At 43.7% G+C, this 24,296-nt stretch overlaps 1 protein-coding gene across 10 annotated transcripts in view; it reads left to right on the top strand.

Moving 5' to 3' along the window:
- PPIP5K1 (diphosphoinositol pentakisphosphate kinase 1) overlaps nt 1-24,296 on the top strand; it is a 46,405-nt gene that overhangs the window by 12,231 nt on the left and 9,878 nt on the right. Inside the window, exons 19-31 of one of the 10 annotated variants that reach the window (XM_054513566.2) lie at nt 2,388-2,529; nt 2,719-2,942; nt 3,246-3,373; nt 3,583-3,697; nt 3,870-3,977; nt 5,068-5,184; nt 5,340-5,504; nt 7,187-7,336; nt 8,162-8,252; nt 11,140-11,265; nt 11,977-12,039; nt 15,549-15,731; nt 17,207-17,344. In XM_054513566.2, coding sequence (XP_054369541.1) covers nt 2,388-2,529; nt 2,719-2,942; nt 3,246-3,373; nt 3,583-3,697; nt 3,870-3,977; nt 5,068-5,184; nt 5,340-5,504; nt 7,187-7,336; nt 8,162-8,252; nt 11,140-11,265; nt 11,977-12,039; nt 15,549-15,731; nt 17,207-17,344 — 1,750 coding nt within the window. The remainder of the gene's footprint in view (nt 1-2,387; nt 2,530-2,718; nt 2,943-3,245; nt 3,374-3,582; nt 3,698-3,869; nt 3,978-5,067; nt 5,185-5,339; nt 5,505-7,186; nt 7,337-8,161; nt 8,253-11,139; nt 11,266-11,976; nt 12,040-15,548; nt 15,732-17,206; nt 17,345-24,296) is intronic. The other 9 variants (XM_045900206.2, XM_045900210.2, XM_045900212.2 and 6 more) reach the window with 9 other exon arrangements.

Raw genomic sequence — 24,296 nt, forward strand, 5'->3', positions numbered from 1 at the left:
TGCTTGAGATTCTCTCTCCCTCTCCATCTGCCCCTCCTGCTCATGCTCTTTCTCTCAAATAAATTTTAAAATATATTTTATTTTTAAGTAATCTCTGCACCAAATGTGGGGCTTGAATTCACAACCCTGAAATCAAGAGCTGTGTGCTCCACCAACTGAGCCAGCCAGGTATCCCCCTTCTAAACTCTTAAAGTGTAGGCCCAGAATTAGTTAATGCAATGTAACTTTGTGGTTTTGTTGTTATTGTTGTTGTTGTTTATTGGTTAAGCAGTCACAGGGCCAGTGCAGATTCTAGGCAAGGGGAAGGTGACAGAGAATTAATGACCATATTTAATCCATCATAAGAACTGTGGACCTGTACTACTTTTCTCCCATTTTACAGATGAGAAAATCTAGGCCCAGAAGAATTTAGGCGACCTTTCCAAGGACACCCAGCTAGTATGAACCCAAAGTGTCTCACCTGAGAGCCCAGGCTGTTGGCCACCATAGTGTACGGCCTTACAGTATTAATCACAGTGGATGCCATTCCCCAGGGTCATCTTTTTTTCCTATGTATCCTGCCATGATTGACTGGAGATCATTTGCCAGACGGTGATTTTATACCATCCTACCACTGGTAGCTCATTTCTGATGAGTTCTTTTTTAAAGAAAAAAAATTTTTTTAAATTGTAGTACCACTTGAATCTTTTTTTTTTAAGATTTTTTTTTTTAAATTATTTTTAAGTAATATCTACACCCAACATGGGGCTTGAACTCACAACCTCGAGATCAAGAGTTGCATGCTCTTTGACTGAGCCAGTGGGGTGCCCCCCGCTTGAATCATTTTTAAGCATACAGTTCAGTTGCATTAAGTATATTCAGAGTATTATGTAACCATTTCTGATAGGTTCTTCAGTGAGCTAAGTAGCTGTGCACATTGCCTGGAGAATGTCCATTTTTTGTGTTTTTCTCTGAGCAAGACTTGATAAGGGTAGGATCTTGCTCTCTTATGTCCCAATCCATTGCTCAATGTCAAATTAAAAAAGCTAAAATAATTTTTCTGGGGCGCCTGGGTGGCTCAGTCGTTAAGCGTCTGCCTTCGGCTCAGGCCATGGTCCCAGGGTCCTGGGATCGAGCCCCGCATAGGGCTCCCTGCTCTGTGGGAAGCCTGCTTCTCCCTCTCTCACTCCCCCTGCTTGTGTTCTCTCTCTTGCTGTGTCTCTCTCTGTCAAATAAATAACCAAAATCTTAAAAAAAAAAATTTTTTTTTTAAATAAAGTACTTTTTCTTTCTCCCTTGCTTCTTTTTGCTAGCAAAAAGGGCCTAATTGAATGTGTGCATTCCACCCACAGCCCTCTTTTCCCTTCCCCATTCTTCATTGACTGTCACTGTCCTGAAAGTTTGAGCTGGAACCTAGCTCTGAGGCAGGACCTCTGCTCTAGGTCAAGCTAGCATTTTGTTAGGAGGAATAAGATTTTGTTATCTCTGTTACCCACTCATGAAACATTCTGTGGGGATTTTGAAGGGTTTTGGTTTAATCTTTATTCCCCAGCATTTTCTTTTCTTTCTTCTTTTTTTTTTTTTTTAGAGAGAAAGAGAGCGCACGCAAGCAGGGTGGGGAGCTGGGGCTGAGGGAGAGCAGAGAGAGAATCTCAAGCAGGCTCCACGCTCAGTGCAGAGCCCAATGCGGGGCTCCATCTCAGGACCCTGAGATCATGACCTGAAATGAATTTCAGAGTCAGATGCTTAACTGACTGAGCCAGCCAGGCGCCCCTCCCCAGTATTTTCCTTGTGTATTTTATTTATTTATTTATTTATTTATTTATTTATTTATTTTTAAAGATTTTATTTATTTGAGAGAAGGGGGGGAATGGAGAGCAAGAGTGCATGAGCAGAGGGAGGTAAAGATAGAGAGAGAATCCCAAGCAGGCTCCATGGCCCAGCGCAGAGCTCAACGTGGGGCTCAATCTCACCACCCCAAGACCGTGACCCAAGCCAGAACCAGGAGTCGGATGCTCAACCAACTGAGCCACCCAGGTGCCCTGACCTAGGTTCTTTTATTGGGGGTTCTAAAATACATATAGGGGGTGCCTATGCTGGACATGGAGCCTGCTGAAGACTCTCTCCCTCTGGCCTTCCCCAACCCTCTCTTAAAAAAAAAAAAGAACCTAGGTCTATTTTATTTCCTCTGGATTCCAAGACTTTTACCCTCAACCCTTCTTAGATGACTGTGTGTTAGAGCAGTCCCCTCATCCTAGAACTGATAGTATGCCCTGTAGCCTAAGAATCCTCATTGGAGTGAGCCTACAACCAGATCTTACTTGCAGGTAGTTTCTGTAATAAGCTTGCCGGATTCTGGGCAATTGGCACAGAGCCTATCTTGCTTTTCATCTCTCTGTTCCCCAAAGCTGGCTCCCACTGGAAGCACTTCCCTCCTCAACTCCATGGCTGTCATCCAGAATCCTGTGAAGGTCTGTGATCAGGTATTTGCCCTGATTGAAAACCTCACTTACCAGATCCGGGAACGGATGCAGGACCCCAAGTCTGTAGGTAGGTATGAATAGTACTATCTTCCCTTCAAGGTTTCTGGTATGGATGGGTTCCTCAGGCACTCCTGTGACCTCTCCTAAATGTATGAGACAAGGCATTCTCATCCCTCTGATTCTACTGCAAATTTGTTAGGGTCTTTTGTTAGAGATAAAATCTTTGGCTCTTTCTGACTGTCCATCTTCCTTCCAGACCTGCAACTCTACCACAGTGAGACACTAGAGCTCATGCTACAGCGTTGGAGCAAACTGGAGCGTGACTTTCGACAGAAGAGTGGGCGCTATGATATCAGTAAGATCCCTGACATCTATGACTGTGTGAAGTATGATGTGCAGCACAATGGGAGTCTGGGACTTCAAGGCACAGCAGAGTTGCTACGTCTCTCTAAGGCATTGGCTGATGTGGTCATTCCCCAGGTGTGTCTCATAGCCTAGGGGGATGGGCACTGGGAAAGGAAGGGAAGAAAAGCAGAAAGGAGGGATGGTGTGGGAAGCAGGGGAAGGAAACTTAGAGAAAAAATAAGTTGAGTTGCTATAATTCTCTGGCTCTGATTAAGTGCAAGAGGCTAACTGAGGAGAAACCTGGAGAGGGGGAATGTGGTGGATATGAGAGAAACCCTAGACCTGAGGTGAAGAAAAACATCATCTTGGGCCTTGGAGTATGAGGCAAGAGGAAAACAAGATTCACTGAGGTACTTTTTCCTGGCCTGTGGCCCCTAGGAGTACGGGATCAGTCGGGAGGAGAAACTGGAAATTGCTGTGGGCTTCTGTCTTCCACTGTTGCGGAAGATACTACTTGACCTGCAGAGAACCCACGAGGATGAGTCTGTCAACAAGCTGCATCCCCTGTGAGGGAGGGCTGGGAGGGGTGCTGGATGGAGGGAGGGGTGTGTCAGGGAGCCCTTGGGGGAATATAGGCTGGGACAGCTTGGGGAACTAAGAATAGAAGGGATCCTGGGGTGGAAAGGAGAGAGGTGTTTGAGCTGGGAGGAAGGAGTTCGTGGAGGGGTGGGAAGAAGATTATGTGACAGTGTACATGACTTAGCTCTTATCTCAGGTACTCCCGAGGGGTGCTCTCCCCAGGCCGCCATGTTCGAACACGTCTCTATTTCACCAGTGAAAGCCATGTCCACTCCCTACTCAGTGTCTTCCGTTATGGGGGACTTCTTGATGTAAGGATCTTTCTTCCTTCAACCTATGAACACTTTTTCCCAACATTCTTTTACTCTCCTCCTCATGTTTCTTTTTTAAAACTGCAAGTTTTCTGTATTCTCTTTGTCTCCCTGCTCCTTCCCTGACTCCCTTGTCCTTGGGCATTGATTTTCTTCTTCTTATGTTCTGTAGGAGACCCAGGATGCACAATGGCAGAGAGCTTTGGCTTATCTCAGTGCCATCTCAGAGCTCAACTATATGACCCAGATTGTCATCATGCTTTATGAGGACAACACACGGGTGAGGAGCTAACACGGTGGGGTGAGGAGGGTGCCCCTTCTTTCTCCTCCTTCCCATTTTAGAAAGAAACTTTCATATCCTTATAATTTGTAGAATTCAGCTAGGTGTGATACCCAAGCACAGCATGTCACAAAGAGGAACCTGGAGGTTCCTGCTAGAACAGAAGAAGTATTTTGGGATGGTGTTGAGCCAGAGAAATACCATGGAACATAGCTCTGGATTAGGGAGGGTATAGAATTTGGGATGATGTTACAGTGAGTCTTTTTCTCTCAAACTTTCTTATACCTTTTTCATCTGGCTCCACAAAGGTAAGTGTGGTGTTGTATGTATGTGTGTGTGGTATGTATATATGAAGTGTGCTGCTGTAGGTACTGTAGCAAAGCTGAATTACTGTGGGAGATGGATGGAAAGAGTTGTGGAAGTCATGTGGGGTGGTGAATCTCAAATAGTGGAGGTGAAGGAATGAGGATCCTTTAACACTAGACTATAGTTAAGGGGAAGCTATAATAGATCAGCCCCAGGGCGCCTGGGTGGCCCAGTAGGTTAAGCGACTGCCTTCGGCTCAGGTCATGATCCTGGAGTCCCTGGATCGAGTCCCACATCGGGCTCCCTGCTCAGCGGGGAGTCTGCTTCTCCCTCTGACCCTCCTCCCCCTCGTGCTCTCTGTCTCTCATTCGCTCTCTCGCAAATAAATTAAAAAAAGAAAAAAAAAAAAAGAAAAAAAAAAAAAGAAAAAAGGCATATGTTTGGGGCGCCTGGGTGGCTCAGTCGTTAAGTGTCTGCCTTCAGCTCAGGTCATGATCCTGGAGTCCCGGGATCGAGTCCCGCATCGGGCTCCCTGCTCGGCAGGGGGTCTGCTTCTCCCTCTGACCCTCCCCCCTCTCATGTGCTCTCTCTCATTCTCGCTCTCTCAAATAAATAAATAAATCTTAAAAAAAAAAAAAAATAGATCAGCCCCAGAATGGAGTAAGATACTGAAACCTCAGCCCTGGGAGGATGTATCCTCTGAGTTCCTCTCTGTTGTCCCTGTGGTCTTCCACCACCATATCCAACTTTTCCCACTGCTCCTTCATCTGTTGATGCCCCATAGGATCCCTTATCAGAGGAGCGGTTCCATGTGGAGCTACACTTTAGCCCTGGAGTGAAAGGTGTTGAGGAAGAAGGCAGTGCCCCAACTGGCTGTGGATTCCGTCCAGCTTCTTCTGAGGTGGGTCTGAGTGCTGGGATTTTAGATTAGAGGATTTAGGAACCAAGGGATGGGAAACTTGGAAATAGTGTAGGGAGGTGAAAAGACTGGGGAGTCTGGGATGAGGAGGCTGGAGGCCATTAACACCCTTCCGATCTGTACCTGTTGGTGGGTAGAATGAAGAGATGAAAACAGACCAAGGCAGCATGGAGAACCTGTGCCCGGGGAAGGCATCGGATGAACCAGACCGGGCATTGCAGACTTCACCCCAGCCCCCTGAGGGCCCTGGCCTCCCAAGGAGATCACCCCTCATTCGTAACCGAAAAGCCGGCTCCATGGAGGTAATGGGAGGGGCTTGGGAGAAAGAAGTGGTGGAATTGCTCATAGGGCAATATCCATGAATCCTCTGAATGCCCTTGGGGGATTGTTGGGACCTTAGGCAGAGTCCTCTTGTCCCTGGTGGACATGTTTTACTTAATTTCTCTTTCATAACTGGTCTCCCAGTAAAGCTCCTTTAAGCTGGTTGCTACTTCTGAGAGGTAATTTCTCCAAGCCTCAGTTTTTCATCTATGAAACACAAGTAAACACAAGTAATATCTAACATATAGATGTTCAGTAAACAGTAATTATAATAATAAAACAATAGCTATTAAAGGCCAGTCTCTCTCCATCTCTTTGTTGCCTTGGGTAAAAATTATAGCTCAGACAGGAGCAATTATGTAACACTTTAATATCATCCTTTTAGGGTTACCAGTACTCATTCCAGAAAGGGAAGCAAGTCTGGAAGTCTCTCTCTTCCCTCTGTCCTGATGAGGAGCGTTATTGGCCTGGGCCTGTGTCCGTTATTTTTGGAGTTTGTCTCTAGGCCTGGTTCTAGTTCTCTAGCCTAGAAGGAGGAACTATTGTAAATGTCACATTGTGTCCAGCTAACTGTGCTGATGTTTTTGTTCAGGTCTTTTTTCTTGGAAAGATTTTTTCCCTCTTTGGCTCAATGACACTCTTTTTGACCCCATGATTTATCCTTGTCTCAGGGACTCTGTCTGATTTGGGTCCTGCTTTGACAGATCAATCTATTCACCTGGCTCTGTACCAGCTCTCTGTCTTAAAGGAATTGGTCTTTCATTTTAGGAATATCTTAGAAGAATCTGTAACTACCTTATATAGGATCAGCCAGAGGCTTACAGTTCAGATTTTGGAGAAAGCTGAAAAAACAAACTACAGTCTGTTTTGGACTTACTCTTTTCTTCCTGATTATTTTACATTAGACTTGATGTTATGAATACTCAGAGCTTCTTTAGGAGGGGGATGCATTATTTTCTCTTTGAGGTATAAGTTAACTTAGTATCCACAGTACACTAGTACCCTACAGACTCACGTGGATTGATCAAGCGGACAAGAATGATGTATAATCGTCATCAGTAAACTGCTTCTCCACATCTAAATGTCTTCCCCATTCACATGGTCTGCCAGTCTCCCTAGCACTATTGTGCTTAACCCTTTTTTTTTTTCTTCTGGTTTAATCAGTCAAGAGATACAGGCAAAGCAGAGCTCTCTGTGTATCATCTCTCAGACTTGATGAGTTGGCTTTTTTCTTTCAGGCCTACAGGAAGCTTCCTGTTGTAATCACATTTCTTCCTTTTAATTCCTAGTGTTGCTTATACCGTGGCTCATCCAGGATGGTGGTTGCCCACGATACGCTCCTCAGCTTTGCAAGAAAATCTTCTCTCCACTCCTTGGTCACACAGCCTTTTAATATTAATATTTCCTTTCCTTATTCTATAGGTATAGGCATTGGTATTCTTATCCTTATCGACTACAACCCTTCCCCCCATTCCTTCTCCTCTTGTCATCTCATATTTTTGGACAGTTTTAGAATACAGAATCTGTGACCTTCATAGCAGCTGTGCCCTGGGTGATCATCCTCTCCAGGCCTAGAACTAGCTCTGCCCAATGGGCACTGGGGCTTTTGGGAGCCTGGGAGTTAAAGGAGCTGTGACCGGCTTTCCACCCGGTCTGATTTCAGGTCATGAACATGCAGTGCACGGGGAACCTGGACCTGATCCCCTTGCGGGGACGGCGCCGCAGGAGGTCAGGAGACCTCCCCAGGCCTTCCCCAGCCATCGGCCTACAGCCCCGGGCTGTGTCCACCACTCACCTGGCATCCTGCACACAGGTGTCCCTCCCTTCTTCATCTTCCTTTCCTGCCTCTGTCTTTGCCTTTTGGGATCTAGGGACTCAGAACACTATCTGGGGGTGGTGGGGTGTGTGTGTGTTGGGATTTGTGTGATTAGGCCCTTGTAGCCTTTTTATTTTTATTTATTTATTTATTTTTTTTAAAGATTTTATTTATTCATGAGAGAGAGAGAGAGGCAGAGGGAGAAGCAGGCTCCCAAGGAGCAGGGAGCCTGATGCGGGACTCGATCCCAGGACCCTGAGATCATGACCTGAGCCGAAGGCAGACGCTTAACCATCTGAGTCACCCAGGCGCCCCCCTCGTAGCCTTTTTAGAAATCTGTTTCATGTCTCCAGACATGGAGGGGAGGGTTTCTTGGTGCAGATAAGAAACCGAGTATGGTTGCCATAACCACAGCTGTCCCATGGAAAGAGGAGAGGGTAGCCAGACTTTCCTTTTTAGCATGGCTCGTTTATTGTGATTGGGTTTCTGAATCCTGTGGAGGGATAGGTAAGATTAAGGAACCCTTCTCTGCTGAGAACTGAGAATGGTTGAATAATGATTTCTCAAATTTGGGATGGAAGGGCTGTGGGAACAGGCATCTTGGAAATACAAGTGCCATCTGGTGTATAGGATTCCCTGGACAGTTCCCTCTGCAAAGTACACTCTCCATTCCCTTTTCATTATTCCTCCCCCATAAAAATCCTTTGGTTCTTCCAGACTTTCTGACATTGCTTGGTTTTATAGGGGCAGGAATTCAGGACCTGGGTTTTAGACTTCTTGGTTGAGGTGACAAAATGGTAATATAGAGTCCTTTTTCTCCAGGTGCTTTCTGAGACTTCATCCTCGAGACCTGGTGGCTACCGGCTCTTTTCATCTGCACGGCCACCAACAGAGATGAAGCAGAGTGGCCTAGGTATGGTTTTCCAGCATTTCACCTATTGTTGGGAAGGGGTGTCTGTCTGTTCTAACAGGTTTTATTGTGGGAAACCTTAGTCACGGATGTTGGGGTCATCTGGTCAATGGAATTGTTGGGTGGGGCTAGGGAGGATGAATTGGGAGAAGCCATGTTTAGGTGTGAACTTTGATCCCAGATGATTGTTTCCATTCCAGCAAGGTGTTTGTCTTTTGGTTTTTACACCAACCCCCATTTCTCTGGCTCAAGGGCATTTTTCTGGCTTCCCCTCTCATTCCTTATCTGTCCTCCCGGTCTAGCCCAGACCTTAAGGGACCATGGAGACTCTGATACTTCAGAGTTATCAGAGACAAAACTATAAATAGAGGTACTTGTAACCTCCTTATAAGTGTCCTATTCCTCATTTGGAGAACTTGTGCCATGTCTTCCTCTGAGACCTATGTTTATTGTATCCCTGCTCTGGCCCCTCCTCCCTCCATGCCCTCTCCTTCATCCTCTCCTAATTCTGTAATTTTTTTTCCTTCCTTCCTGAAATTTGAGGGACATATCTGAGACTGGTGTAGTGGCAGAGGCTTCTCTCAGGACTTTGAGGGAATGTCTCTTGATTTTTTTGATTCCTGGAGAGGGGTGGAGAACATCATTCAACCTTTCCTAAGAACACAGACTGCAGGAAGGACCAAGCCTCAGAGGGTATTGTATTCTTTGGGAGTGGGGAGTGGTCCTCGGGAGGGGCTATCTTTGAATACAGGGTCTTGTGAGCCAGTAAGTAAAACTGGCAATTAGAGACAATTATGTGGGGTCTGGACTTGGTCCTCTGGCTTCTATCTTGTCCTATTGTTCTCTCCATTTAGCTCCTTTCATTTCTCTGTTACTTTTGTCCTTGACACCCAATTTCTTGGCTGCAAAGTGCTCAGCTTTGGACCAACAAAGGGAAAAAAGGTTTTGGTAACCCTCCTGGCTAATTTTATGGGAGTAGGTTGCCTTCTAGATCTCTGAAATGAGGTAGATGGATTGGGGCATGAAAAATAAATGACAAATGTATAGATCTGTGACATGGACTTCTCTTCCCAGAAGTTTCAGTAAAGAATTGTTTTCAGGTAAGCTGGAAATGAGGACAGTTGTGTCTGGCCTCATTTAGGTAGGAATGCTGTCAAGGATTCAAGACAGAAGTATGAGCGTGAGACTGGTTGACAGATGGTAGTGGTGAGGTAGACACTACCCTCTGAGATGATCCTAGGACTGGACAGGGCAGGATTGGCAGGACTGCACCAGAAAATTATTTAGTGAAGGAAGTAAATGTAGAACAAAGCTCAGGTGGTCTGGGATAAAGCCAGCTAGTTTTAGCTTCTCTGAAGAAAAGTAGACATATTTAACAGCCTTTATTACTCTCTGGAACCCCTTTCTAGAGCCTTTTTATACATGAAAGGTAGGAAAAGTTGCTGCATAGAGCAGCAATCTTGAATTCCAGATTATTAGCCATCTGAGCTTTCTTGATTTCTATAGTGACCTTGAAATGCTGAGACTCCTGAAACCATGACCCTTTCTTTGTGAGCTCCAAGGAAGTTGACCTTTTTTTCATTCTGTCCATCTCTGCTATGTTAAGTTCCCAAGCTAAACCCAGGTTCTTGGCTAAGATGGATTTGGAAGTAGAGAGCCAAATCCCATAAACTTGGGTATCAATCTTATCTTTTCCCTCCCACTCTGTCCTCATGAGCTATAGTAGGAGAGGGGACTGTAGAGTCCCAAACCTATTCTCAGTCGTATTTGGAACATTGACTGGTTTATTTGCTGAGATTTTTAAAGTATTTTATTTACTCCTGTGGTTGGCAATAGAGCTCCCTTTGCTTTCTTTGAACTTACATGTGTAGGCATCTGGCTTTGAGCATAGGGCTTATAAGGCAATAAACTTTTGAGAGTAGAAAAAACATGGCTTTTTTATTCTTCCTATTTACCATGTCCTCCTTCTTAATAGGGTCCTCAGCACACAGTAGGCATGCCTTCCATGTAATCACCTGACTCTTCACATATCTTTCAGTTTGTGTCCATCTTCACTTCAGAAACAATGCTCTGTTTTTTCTTGATGAAAAAATAATTATTTCTTTCCTAACTGAACACAATTGATCTTCAGAATCAAAAGACCAGATTCCAGTCTAATTTAGCTTCTAACAAACTATATGACCTTGAGCAAATGAGATCCCTTTTGAATCTCAGTTTCTTTACCTCTAAAATGAGAAGATTGTACTAGATGATCTTTGAGTCCCTTCCAGCTTTAAAAATTCAGTGAGTCTTATACTTCTTTTCTTGGGAAAAGTGAAAAAGGCCTGAAGAGAGATAGAAGGAAGGGAATGTTGGATTAAAGACTTAGGAGGAAATGAAAGAACTTAGGAGGAATTGGAACTTATGTGAACTTGGAATTTGAGCTGAGTGCTCAAAATGTAGTCTCTAGTTTCAATCAAAGCTCTTTCCTTTTAAGTCTATAAGGGACTATATTTCTGGATTCTTCAAACTCTACATCCAGGGTAAGGAGCACTGAATTAAATCCAGGGAGATCTAGAGAGATTGATCTATTTTTTTTAGCGTTCCTAAGATGTACCTGGAGAGCACAGTCTGCCCTTCCAGTAACTTTGAGTCCCCTAATATGACTAACCCTGTATTTGTAGTGGCCTCTTGTCTCTATGATGTAGATCTTCAGCAAGGCCTCTACCTTGCTTGCCCAGTGTAGCTATGGACAGTAGTGAGATCTGTTGGTGGTTATGTGTAGTGAACACATAGTGGTGGCTCTGAGTGACTATGTGTGTGTGTCTTCATGTTGTCGTGTGAAGTTCTGTGTACTTCTGTGTGGTAAGTGCAGCTTTGTGTGGCTACTAATGCACTCCCGGCCTTGCAGGCTCGCAGTGCACAGGGCTGTTCAGCACCACAGTGCTGGGCGGCTCCTCCAGCGCCCCGAATCTTCAGGACTACGCCCGCAGCCATGGCAAAAAGCTACCACCTGCCAGTCTGAAGCACCGAGATGGTACGTGGGTGGGTTTTGGGGGGCAACTCTTTTCTTCATTTGTCCCCCAGCACAGACACAGCTCAAGAACCATTCGTACTTAAGATGGCACTGACACTGGCCTTATAACAAGTTTGTTTCATCAGTTATAGAGGGGAGAAGGAACCGAGGACCCATTCACCCCTCCATTTGCATTCCCTCTCAGTGCAATAAATACTACTTATTTATGCTTATCCCTTCATGATCTCCCACATACAGCCCTGCTACATCAATTTACTCCACCTTTATATTCTTTCCTGGATTCTGGCCTGTAGGAGTAAGGACCAAGGAGGATGACCCATGGTCAGTAAAAATGCAGTGGAGTCTTGATTCAAATCTAGGAAATCAGGGATGGGGAAGTTGCTCAGCCAAGGCAGGAAAGATGATATGGAAAAAGACTGGGGGAAGGGATGAAAGGTTTTACACAGATTTCATTTCCAAATGACCAGAAAGAGGATGTGGTGGTGAAATTAGGGTTGTTTGTGGGGCCATATTGTGGTAGAGATGACACACAGATTCCTACAAGGAGATTATACCAAAGGAGAAGATTGAAACGTGGTAGTCAGGAATCTAAGGGGGGATGGGAGCAGGTCATATACTAACTGTAAAGAACAGAGTATATTGTGGGCAAATTCCAGAGCAGAGGGTGGGGACAGGGGTGGGTATAATCCCCATGATGTCTTTTCTCCCCAGAGCTCTTGTTTGTCCCGGCCGTAAAACGATTTTCTGTGTCGTTTGCAAAGCATCCGACTAACGGTACGTTTGCTTCTGACTCAACGTCATTCCCCCTCATCATGTCACCTCCAGACACTTAACCTCTGAGTTCTGACACTGACTTTGCCTCTGCCTTCCACTATGTTGACAACGTGCTGTCTCTGAATGAACCACTCACTAAGTGTCCCTCTTGGGGCATACCCTTTTTGTGACAAACTTTAGTCTTGGCTGCAGCGTGGCTGCCCTATCTGTGTGGCAACTCAGGGACTTATGTCCATCGTCACCATCATCACCCATTCTGTCACTTTTTTCAGCATCATCCCCAAAACATTAATTAAACTCTTCCTTTTCCCATCACATGACTGCTGGGCTTTGTACAAATATAACAGTGGTTCTCCTTCTTAGGAAGAGAATAGTATTTCCTGTATCATCTCCATGTCTTCTTTTTTACCCCTCTACTCCTCAGCTTATACAGTTTTGGTCTTCCTGTTTTTTTTCTCCAACTCTTTGTTGGGGTGAATGACTAATTTGTTTCTCTTATGGAGCAATGCTGCTGCAGGTCCCAGTTCCCAAGCATACCCCTAAGGGCACTGATCTTGAGTTTAAAGTTTTCCATCACCGTATTCCTATCTCCTATCATTGTGTGTACTTTATGTGGCTCTTGTGCTCCTGACATCTGCTTTATGTTACTACTAACTTAGGGCCTGGGCCTAGAAAACAGGAGCCCACACTGATTTGGGATAAAGAGAGAAAGATGGGAGTAGGAGGCAGTGGGTAAAGGAAAAGGGATTTTACCTTGAATTATACAGCATGTGTTACCACACAGTTTCCAGGTAACCCCAGCCTACCTAAGCCCCGCTATCTCAGAGAAGGTTGAAGTGAAAGTTGAGATGTCTCCTGGGATTTCTGGGGGAACTTAGGAATGAATAATATTTCAAAAATATTGAAGAACTGGTCTGGCCATACTAAGGTAGGAGAGTTTAGAGATCTGTGTAAACCAAAAACTGAAGGGCAGTGGTCTCTTTGTAGGGCTTGGCAGGGGAACCCAGGGCTTTCTCCCTCTTTTATCCTTTATATTCTTAGTTTCTTTCTGCCTTGTATCTTGTTTTCAAGGTAAATCCAGTTTTCTTATACATGGTTTTCTTCTGTCCAAGCACTAAGTCTCTCCAAAGGAGGTAAAATTAGCCTGGCTTCCTGGCTGGAAAAAACTCCTTAGCCAATGGCAAGTGCTAGATTTTAGCCCAATCAGGCCATACCTCTCCACTAGGTCTGCTGAAATTTCCCTAGGTTGGCAGACCCCACCCCCACCCTGGCTCCCATTTGTGCCTGTGATAGGAGCTCCCCTTTCAGAGTGGCGTGGCTGTGCCTACACATTAGTTTCAAATTCTTCTGGCCTTCATATGCCACAGTAATCTCCAGAGTAGAACTTCATGCACCAGCCCCAGCCCCACAGCCTGGGACTTGGACTTAGGGGATGTGTTACTTCAAATATAGAATATACTACTGGGAATTGGGGCCCCTGAAATCAGAGTTAAATCACTGATATCCTAGTTCTTAGGCTTTGGGAGGTAAGATCCAGATCCATAAAACAGATCCTCAAACCTATATATCTCTAGTTCCCTGAGGCCTTGATTAGCAGCCTCACCAGTTGAAAAAGAAATGAGTTAATTCTACCATAAGGAAGAGAAGAAGAAAGACCTGGATAATTCAGTAGAGTACAGGAGAATAAATTCAAGATCTCCTCTGACACCCTGCACACTTCCTCAGAGGCCTTCTTGCCATTGTTCTTCTTGTACTTGAGTTTGGAAGCTAAAGTGCTTGAGAAGCCAGAATCTGGGATCTCCCTGTTGGTATCGGGAGAAATTTGGAGCTATTATGTGTCTTGCTAAAGAGTACCTAGATTTGATTTGTCCCTCAGGACAATATGAGGGCTCTATCCCATGGTCAAATCTTGCTTGACTGACCTAGCAATTACAGAGTGGATGCTCTGTCTACAATTGCTTATGGCAGATTAGTGACAACAATATGCATCCTACTGTCCCATCATCACCATCTCATTGCTGTGATGTCTCACTTTGAAATGGCAGCTGGAAAACCTGGACCTAGCTTTGGAAAGGAGGCAAGGCAGTGCTGTCTCCTTACCTTAATGAGAGAACGTATCTCAGCCATCCCTGCCTATATTCCTGATAAACTTCTGTCACATCTTGTGACTACACTGAGTATACAAATATGGCCCATTACTAAATTGCCCACTGAACTCGCCAAAGTAAATTGATATAGTGGGAAAGAGACTGTGGTTCACCCTCATCCAGAATGTTAGAGTAGCCATTGGATTTACCAAGCCCATTATCTTCTAGGGTACAGTTAGTGCCTGGATGGAGCTGAAACCTCTTCTGACTTTCAGACTGAGGTCTCTGAAAACCATAGTCTCATAAGATCACTCTGTGGAACCACTTTTGGTCTGGGAGTTCTGAGCAGTCATCTTTAGCTACCTTGACCTTCCTTCTCTATACCAGTATCCTGTCATCAGGTCTTAAGACCCCATACCTTTTTCCTAGGATCTTTTCCTTACTGTTTCTCCTATGCCCTTTCCACATGCCTTTCACTGCCTTCAACAGTTTGCAGCTGAATTGCATATATCCACAAAGTTTGCAAGCAGCTAAAATTGTAAGTCGTTCAGGATTGAAGCTTTTCCACTCACCAGCTGAACAAAGTTAGACTCACCAGCAGTGGGAAGAAAATACAAAATTATCTTTTTTTGGCTTCAGTAATGGATACAGAGTCCCCCGAATCCTGAGATTTATGCAAACATTTTTAAAAATCTGTGTATTTGGACAAGAGTAAAGGCTGATTAGTCAATATCATCATTTTTACATATTGATTCTCTTTTTTTACATACTCTGTTTTTTTTCTTTTGTTTTAAAGGACCTTTATACCTGGTGTCCTGTCAATTTCCTTTGCCATCTACCTAACACCAGCCCTGTTTGTGGCTATTTTAGAGTCTGGTCCAGAAGGCCTGGCCTGAGCCTTTAGGAGCCTTTTTAGCTTCAAACTTTGCCTTAATACCCTATACCATTCTTGACCCTCTTCTCTAAGTGACTTTGGATCTTTGCATCTCTATACCAACTGTGTAAATACATTCGTCTGTGAAGCAGGCCCTAAGTAGGGTTTGTCCAGGAATGAACAAGGACACTGGAGCTCTAATCAAGACTCCAGCCACAAAACTGCCAGCTTCCCCCCACCCAGAATGATGTGATTGCTCTCTGTAAGCACTGACTTAATTAAGCTCAATGAAAGAGGAGAGGGCCTTGCTGTGTGATGATGCCTCAGTAGCCCCTTCTTTTAGACTCAGTGTGGTGCCGACACTCTTCTTCCCTGCAAGAGACACCCAGTTGTTCTGACTATCTCTGCTTCTCTCTTAGCTCCCCTTGGAGCTGAGTGTCCCCACCTCCCAGTAATGCTTGTGCCACTCAGTGCCCCCCTCATTGTCTCTCCCTCTTCTCTTTCTTTATCTTTGTGCTTCCTGCCGTGGTCCCCCCCATCCCCTCCAGAGCTGCTGGATGACCAGCACCCTGTGGTCCGGTTGCTGCGCAGTTTTTCCTCTGACTGTCCAGGGGGCCGGCCAGTCTCCTTGGATGCCACGCTGGCGCATCACCTGCACCAGTGCTCCTACCACCTGCGCCTCTTCCGGAACTGGCTGCGCTCAGGCCAGGATGACCCCGAGTGCCTCTACGGTACCCCCTGCCACCAAGCTGGCTGCTGCCACTACCCTGGCTGGGACTGACTGCTTTGCTTATTGCACTTCTGGCAGGAGAGTCCACCTATCCCTTTCTCCTGTTTACCCTAAGGTTATGTGACTTGCATTTAGTTGCTTGGATATGGGATTGGAGCCAGACTGCCTGGTAGCTGTAGCATTGGCTGCTCATCCCCTTACTGTCCTCCTTCCTTACTGCCTCCTAATGTTACCCATTCCCAGTCCTGTTCAGCATAGGAGTAGTCTCTTGCCCTGAAATCTGTTCTTGTCTCTATAACCCTCTGCTACCACCATCCTCAAATGCAAACGTTTTTCTAGCCACTCTGAGGAGCTAGAGACTGTACTTCTCCTACGCTCCTGCCACAAGAATACAGGGGGAAATTGAGGCACAGGTCTTAACTGAATCTTTGAAGCAGACAAGGGTCAGAGTTAGAAGATGGTCAGGCATAATCCTTTTGAATTACAGGTTTTAGTCATTAGTGAACAGGAGGCTATGTCTTACATAGATATTGCTGTCCTGCCTACTCTTAGTTTCTTTAAGGAATTATAAAGAGACATAGGAAAGATGGGGAGCTGAAAAAATGCTTGTGATGTGTGCTTCTTGATCCTCCGATGGGTTCTTTTTTTTTTCATCAACAGGCCCTGGGATTAGGGTTATATATTTAGGTTTACCCTTTACCCTAACCAGACTGGTGAACCTATGTTGGAATTGTTGGGTTTGGACAGAGAATCAGTATTTCTTCTTCTTCCTAGGGATTTGCCTCATTTTCCTGATGGAATAGAGAAATCCTAGCAAGTCTGGGGTTTTCCAGTGAGAGCAGAGGGAGAAGCTTTGATGTGATGGAAATGACCAAGAAAGAACTTCCATCCCCCAGCCTGTTCATGCATGTGGTTTTCCTTGGCTGAGCTTCATGTGTATTGCATGCACTCCAGCTTGCTTCCAGATATTCTAGCCTTTCTACCCATATCCTAAATCTGCATGAATCCTTCTTCAGATTCCATGCCCTCCTCCTTAATCCGGTTCTCTTTACATGATCCCTGAAATCTGTTTCTTCCCAGCTCCATGACCTCCCTACCTCATTTAGACCTTCAGTTTCACCCCTTACCTCACCTTGTGTTTTATTCCCCTAGAAAGAGCAAGAGCAATGTAGGTGCTTACCCTATTGGAATTCTGTTGATTTTTCCATGGGTCATTGCAGGCTCTCCATGGGTAGGATGAGAGGTGATTTGATTCACTTGGAGGCCTTAGCAGGTAGACTTCTTAGGAAATCTGGAGGTGAAAAATAGACACCTGTAGGGGCTCTAAAGAGTTCCCTCTCCTGAGATCTTGGATACCCCATACTCCAAAAGCCACGGACTCTCCTGGTGGCTCCCAGGGACTCTCCATGCTTCCTTGGACAGTTGGGGTATATCTGGCAGGAATAACATTGACTTTGCCCATCTCTTTTCTAACAGGATTTGAAGGGTGTTCCATGGTGCCTACGATCTACCCCCTGGAAACACTGCATAATGCCCTTTCCCTGCATCAAGTGAGTGAGTTCCTGAGTAGAGTCTGCCAGCGCCATACTGATGCCCAAGCACAGGCATCTGCAGGTATGGAGAATACTCTTATCTTATACCCCTGTCTCTGTCCCTACTCCTATCCTTCCTAGAATGTGGGTAATAAATTAAAAAGATAGGCACTCCAGAAAGACACAAAAGTAAATTTGAACAATTGTTTAATTGCATAGGCCACTTTAACATCATAACTTCCCAAGTTAATTTGTAAATTTAACGTGATTCCAATAAAAATGCTGATGTTTTTCTAAAGTCAGACAAATTGATTCTGAAGTTGTCACTGAAAAATAAACAAGCAGGAGTAGCCAAAGAACACCCTGAAAAGAGTAATGAAAAGCTTTTTTTTTTTAAAAAAGATTTATGTATTCATTTGAGAGAGAGTGAGAGAGAGAGAGCCAGCACTGTGTGTGCACGAGCTGGGGGGAAGGGCAAAGGGAAAGGGAGAAGCAGGCTCCCCGCTGAGCAGGGAGCCCCACATGGGGCTCCGTCCCAGGACCCTGGGATCATGACCTGAGCCAAAGGCAGGCACTTAACTGACTGAGCCACCCAGGCACCCCAGAGTAATGAAAAGTTACTAGCCCTATCAGATTTTATAACATTCCACAAAACTTCTATAATGAAAACACTGTTGTATTCATACGAGAATAGACAGACCAATCAAACAAGATAGAAAATCTAGAAATAGATGAAGTTAGCATTTCAAAATACTGGAGGAAAGACAGACTTTTTTTAAGGAATAAAGTCCAAATATAGCTGAGGTGTATCTTTTTTTCTTTTAAAGATTTTATTTATTCATTTGAGAGAGAGAGACAGCACAAGCAGGGGGAGAGGCAGAGGGAGAGGGAGAAGCAGACTCCCCACTGAGCAGGGAGCCCCACATGGGGCTCGATCCCAGGACCCCAGGATCATGACCCGAGCTGAAGGCAAATGCTTAACCAACTGAGCTACCCAGGTGCTCCAAGGTAGACTTTTTAATAAATGAAGTTGGCACAACTGAGTAGTCATATGACAAAAATTAAAACTGAATTCATACTTCATACTATATACCAAGATAAACTCCATATGGTTCAGAAATCTAAATGTAAAAATTAAGCAATAGTTTGTTCCAAGGGCTTGTCCTTCCACAGAAACATCAAAAAAAAAAAATCAATCAAAAACTATCAGAATCAGCTTTGTCAGAACTCTGGAAAATAATCAGAAGTTTGGAGCAACCAGGAAAATGCTCAATCAAGAGAAGAGGCAACCTAAGAGTGGCAGGAAGCTTCCCATCATTTTCCTATCTCTTATCCTACCCTCTGCCCAGCCTCAGCAGCAGTCTTACTGGTGGCAGGACATGTTCTCAGTGTGGGACTCTGGTCCCTAGTTCCAAAAGGAGCAGAACAGACTTTATTCTCAAAGAATGCTCTTTGTCGGTTCTAACTTGTCTAACTTGAAGATCTGTCACAGGGTGCTTCCCTTTGTTTCACCGAGTCACAGCTGAAGAGTAGCTGTGTAGAAAGTATTCCCTGGAAACACTGTAAGGCAAATGAGCAACATGCTGCTGCCTGGGGTAAAGCTGATAATTGAGGCAAACAGTAAGTGTACTGAAAGTCTGGAGTGAAAACTTGGGGAGAGAGTTTCTTTGGAAAATTAAGGCATTCAAAAGCCCCCACATATACTGGGGAATTTAGAAGCCATGTGCATGCCTAGGGAAGGACACATGTGCAGAAAACACATGAGATGACCCTAAGATTTTCCCTCGGGCTGAACTCTAGACTCAGCACAAGCAAGAATTGAAGGCTAAGAGGGATTTGTAAACAGTCTAGCTAAGTGTTGAAGGAATACCTCAACATAGAACCAATCTGCAAAGCCTGGGAGAACTCCCCTCCTCTCCCTTTGCCTCCTTTCCCCCCATCTTCCTCTCCCCTTCTTTTGGTTCTTGGCATTCAAGGAAATCCTTGTCAGAATGCTAGCTGTGGGGCACCTGGGTGGCTCAGTTGGTTAAATGTCTGACTTCAGCTCAGGTCGTGATCTCGGGGTCCTGGGAACGAGCCCTGTGTCGGGCTCTCTACTCAGTGGGGAGTCTGCCTCTTGCTCTTCCTCTCCCTCTGCCCCTCTCCCCCTGCTCATGTTCTCTCTCTCTCTGTCTCAAATAAAGAGTCTAAAAAAATTTCAAAAAAGAATACTAGCTGTGAAACAAGCTAAAGGAACAGACATTTCAGAGACCACATATGACAAAGAAGACAGACTTCACAAGAATAGAAAAGTCACTAAACAGCCACAGCCCACGGCAAACAATGAAAACAAACCCTAAGGAGGGGGAATAATCTGATATTCAGAGTTAACACTATTATAATACTCAAAATGTCCAGTTTTCAACAAAACATTATAAAATATGCAAAGATACAGGACAGTATGGTCCATTTACAGAAGAAATTAACAGAAACCATCGCCTAGAAAGCACAGATGTTAGACTCACCGGGACAAAGAATTTAAATCAGCTATCTTAAGTATGCTTGAAGAGCTAAGGGAAATGATGGACAGAGAACTAAAGGAAATCAGGAGAATGATGTCTCAGCAAATACAGAATATCATTAAAGAGATAGAAAATATAAAAAGAAACCAAACAGAAATTCTGAGACCGAAAAGTCTAACAGAAATGCAAAATTCACTATGTTTCTTAGAAGATATGAGCAGGCAGAAGAAAGAGTCAGCAAAATTAAAGATAAGTCATTTGAAAGTTTCTAGTCTGAGGAGGAGAAAGAAAAAAACAATGAGAAAAAAATTAACAGAGCCAAAGAGATTTGTGGGACACCATCAAGAATACCAATATATGCGGGCACCTGGGTGGCTCAGTCGGTTAAGCTTCTGCCTCCAGCTCAGGTCGTGATCCTGGGGTCCTGGGATCAAGCCCCACATTAGGCTCCCTGCTCCTCGGGGGACCTGCTTCTCCCTCTCCCTCTGCTGCTTCCCCCTGCTTGTGCTCTCTCTCTCTGTCAAAAAAAAAAAAAAAAAAGAATACCAACACATGCATAATGGGAGTCCCAGAAGAAGAGAGAGAAAGAGGCAGAAAAAATATTTGAAGAAATAAGGGCTCTGAAGACTTCTCAAATTTGATAAAATACAAATCTATACATCCAAATAGTTCAAACACCAACAAGGATAAATTCAAAGAGATCCCCACTGAGACTCACTGTAATCAAATTGTCAAAAGACAGAGAAAATCTTGAAGGTAGCAAGAGAAAAGCAACTTATCACATACAAGGGATCTTTAATGAGATTAACAACCAATTTCTTTTTTTTTTTTTTTAAGATTTTGTTTATTTATTTATTTGACAGAGAGAGAGGCAGAGGGAGAAGCAGGCTCCCTGCTGAACAGGGAGCCCCACGTGGGGCTTGATCCCAGGACCAAGCCGACCAAGCCACCCCAGCGCCCCTAACAACCAGTTTCTCATCAGAAATCACAGAGGCCAGAAAACAGTGGGATGACATATTTAAAGTGCTAAAAGAAAAGAAAAATGTCAACCAAGAATTCTTTATCTAGCCAAACTGTTCAGAAATAAAGAAGAAATTAAGACACTCCCAGATAAACAAAAGTTGAGGGAGTCTGTCACTAGTAAACCTGCCTTAGAAGAAATGCTAAAAGCTTTTTGGGCTGAAATAAAAGGACACTAGATAGTGACTTGATACCATAACAAAAAATAAAGAACTCTGGTAAAGGTAATTACATTGGTAAATATAAAAGTCAGCATTTCTGTATTTTTGGTTTGTAACTCCTTTTTTTTGTTTCATATATGACTTAACACACAAATGAATAAAATAGTCATTACACGTCCGTATTAATGGTCATACAATGTATAAAGATACAATTTGTGACAATAACATAAAGTGAGGACTGAGCTTTATAGGAGCAGAGTTTTTGGGGCACCTGGGTGGCTCAGTTGTTAAGCGTCTGCCTTTGGCTCAGGTCATGGTCCCAGGGTCCTGGGATTGAGCCCTGCATCGGGCTCCCTGCTCAGTGGGGAGCCTGCTTCTCCCTCTCCCACTCCCCTTGCTTGTGTTCCCTCTCTCACTGTGTCTCTCTCTGTCAAATAGATAAAATCTTAAAAAAAAAAAAAGACAAGTATAAGAGCAGAGTTTTTGTATATTATTGAAGCTAAATTTGCCATCAATTCAAACAAGATTGTTATAAATTTAGGATGTTAATTGTATCTCCATGGTAACCACAATGAAAATATCTAAAAATATACAGAACAGGAAATAAAGGAATTGAAATGGTACACTACAAACAAATCAATTAAACACAAAGATGAGGAGCGGCTGGGTGGCTCAGTTAGTTGGGCATCTGTCTTCAGCTCCAGGTCCTGGGATTGAGCCCCACATTCAGCTTCCTGCTCATCAGGGAGTCTGCTTCTCTCTTTCTCCCTCTGCCCCTCCCTACTGCTCATTCTCTCTCTCTCAAATAAATAAATAAAATTTTTTTAAGAAAACCACAAAGATGATAGTAATGGAGGAAATGAGGAACAAAATAATGTATAAGATGTATAAAAAATGAATAGTGAAATGGCAGAATTAAGCTCTTCCTTATCAGTGATTACTCTAAATGTAAATGAATAAAACTCCCAAATTAAAAGGCAGAGATTAGGAGAATGGATTTTTTTTTTTTAAGAATGGATTTTTTAAAAGATTTATTTATTTACTTTAGAGAGAAAGAAACTGGGGATGGGGAGTGGCAGAGGGAGAAGGAGAGACAGGCCCAAGCAGACTCCCCACTGAGGGTGGAGCCTGACACAGGGCTTGATCCCACCACCGTGAGACCACAACCTGAGCTGAAACCAAGAGTAGGATGCTCAACTGACTGTACCCCCCAGGTGCCCCAGCAGAATGGATTTTTAAAAAAATCATCCAACTATATGCTGTCTATATGAAAATCACTTTAGATCCAACAGTACAAAAGGTTGAAAATGAAAGAATAGAAAAAGATATTCCATGCAAATAACCAAATGAGAGCTGGGGTAACTATACTAATGTCAGACAAAATAGTCTTTAAGTCAAAAGTTGTTCTAAGAGACAGAGGTCATTATATATTGATAAAAAGGTCAGTTCATTAAGAGCATACAAAAATTATAAACACATACCCACCAAACAACAGAGCCCCCAAATATATGAAGCAAACATTGACAGGATTGAAGGGAGAAGTAGATAGTTCTACAAAAATAGTTGGAGACTTCAATCTCACCTTTAATAATAGATAAAACAACAAGACAGAAGATCAATAGGGAAGCAGAAAGCTTCAATAACACTGTAAGCCAGCTAAACCTAAGAGACATATAGAACATCCTACCACCAGCAAAATACAGATTTTTTTTTTTAAAGATTTTATTTATTTATTTGACAGAAAGAGACAAAGCGAGAGAGGGAACACAAGCAGGGGGAGTGGGAGAGGGAGAAGCAGGCTCCTCGCCAAGCCGGGAGCCCAATGCAGGGCTGGATCCCAGGACCCCTGGATCATGACCTGAGCCGAAGCCAGACAATGACTGAGCCACCCAGGTGCCCCAAAATACAGATTCTTAAGTGCACATGGAATATTCTCCAGGATAGACCATATGGTAGGCCACAAAAAAAGTTAAATAAATTTCAAAAGATTGAAATCATACAAAATATCCTCTCCAACATAGTGGAATGGTGCTAGAAATCATTAATAAAAGAAAAACTGGAAAATTCACAAATATGTTGAAATCAAACACATTCTTAACCTTCAGGTCAAGGAAGAAATCATAAGGGAAATTAGAATATACTTTGAGAAGAATGAAAGTGAAAATGCAACATTCCAGAAGTTATGGGATACAGCAGAATTAGTGCTAAGAGAGAAATTTATAGCTGTAAACACCTGCATTTAAACACAGGAAAGATCATAAACCAAAAACCTAACTTTATACCTTAAGGAACTAAAAAAGAAGAGCAAACTACACCCTAAGCTAGTAGAAAGAATGAAATAATAAGGATTAGGACAGAGATAAAAGAAGTAAGGAATAGAAAACAGAAAGAATCAACTAAACCAAAAATTGGTTCTTTGAAAAAAATCAACAAAATTGGGCGCCTGGGTGGCTCAGATGGTTAAGCGTCTGCCTTCGGCTCAGGTCATGATCCCAGCGTCCTGGGATCGAGTCCCGCATCGGGCTCCCTGCTCCTTGGGAGCCTGCTTCTCCCTCTGCCTCTCTCTCTCTCTCTCTCTCTGTCTCTCATGAATAAATAAATAAAATCTTAAAAAAAAAAATAAACAAAATTGACAAACCTTAGCAGACTAAGAAGAAGCGAGTGTTCATGCAAATAACCAAATCAGGAATAAAAGTGGGAACATTGCTCCTGACCTTACAGAAATAAAAAGAATTATAAGAGAGCACTATGGGGGCGCCTGGATGGCTCAGTTAGTTAAGCGTCTGCCTTCAGCTCAGGTCATGATCCCAGGGTCCACACATCTGGCTCCCTGCTCAGCAAGGAGTCTGCTTCTCTCTCTCCCTGTGCCCGTCCCTCCCACCCCCCGCTCGTGTGCATGCACACTCTCTCTTCCTCTCGCAAATAAATAAATAAAATCTTTAAAGAAAAAGCACTATGAACAATTGTATGCCAATGAATTAGATAACCTAGATGAACAAATTCCTAGAAATAAACTAGAAAAATTGATCCAAGAAGAAACGGAAAATCTGAACATAATCTGTAACACAGAAAAGACTGAATCAGTAGAAAAATTTTCAAAAAAGAGAAGTCCAGGACAAGATAGATTCACTGGTGAAATCTCCCAAACATTTAATAAAAATTAACTCCAATTTTTTTCCTACACTCTTCCAAAAAATAAAAAAGGAGGAAACAATTTCAATGAAACCAACATTACCCTGATGTGAAAGCCAGACAAAGACACCATAAGAAAAGAAAACTGTATCCCTTATAAATATAGAAGCAAAAATTCTCTGTATTTTTTTAAGTAGGCTCCATGCCCAGTGTGGAGCCC

Source organism: Mirounga angustirostris, unplaced genomic scaffold (assembly GCF_029215605.1).
Source record: "Mirounga angustirostris isolate CCGP_5_RB_7025 unplaced genomic scaffold, mMirAng1.0.hap1 SCAF_9, whole genome shotgun sequence".
Lineage (NCBI taxonomy): Eukaryota > Metazoa > Chordata > Mammalia > Carnivora > Phocidae > Mirounga > Mirounga angustirostris.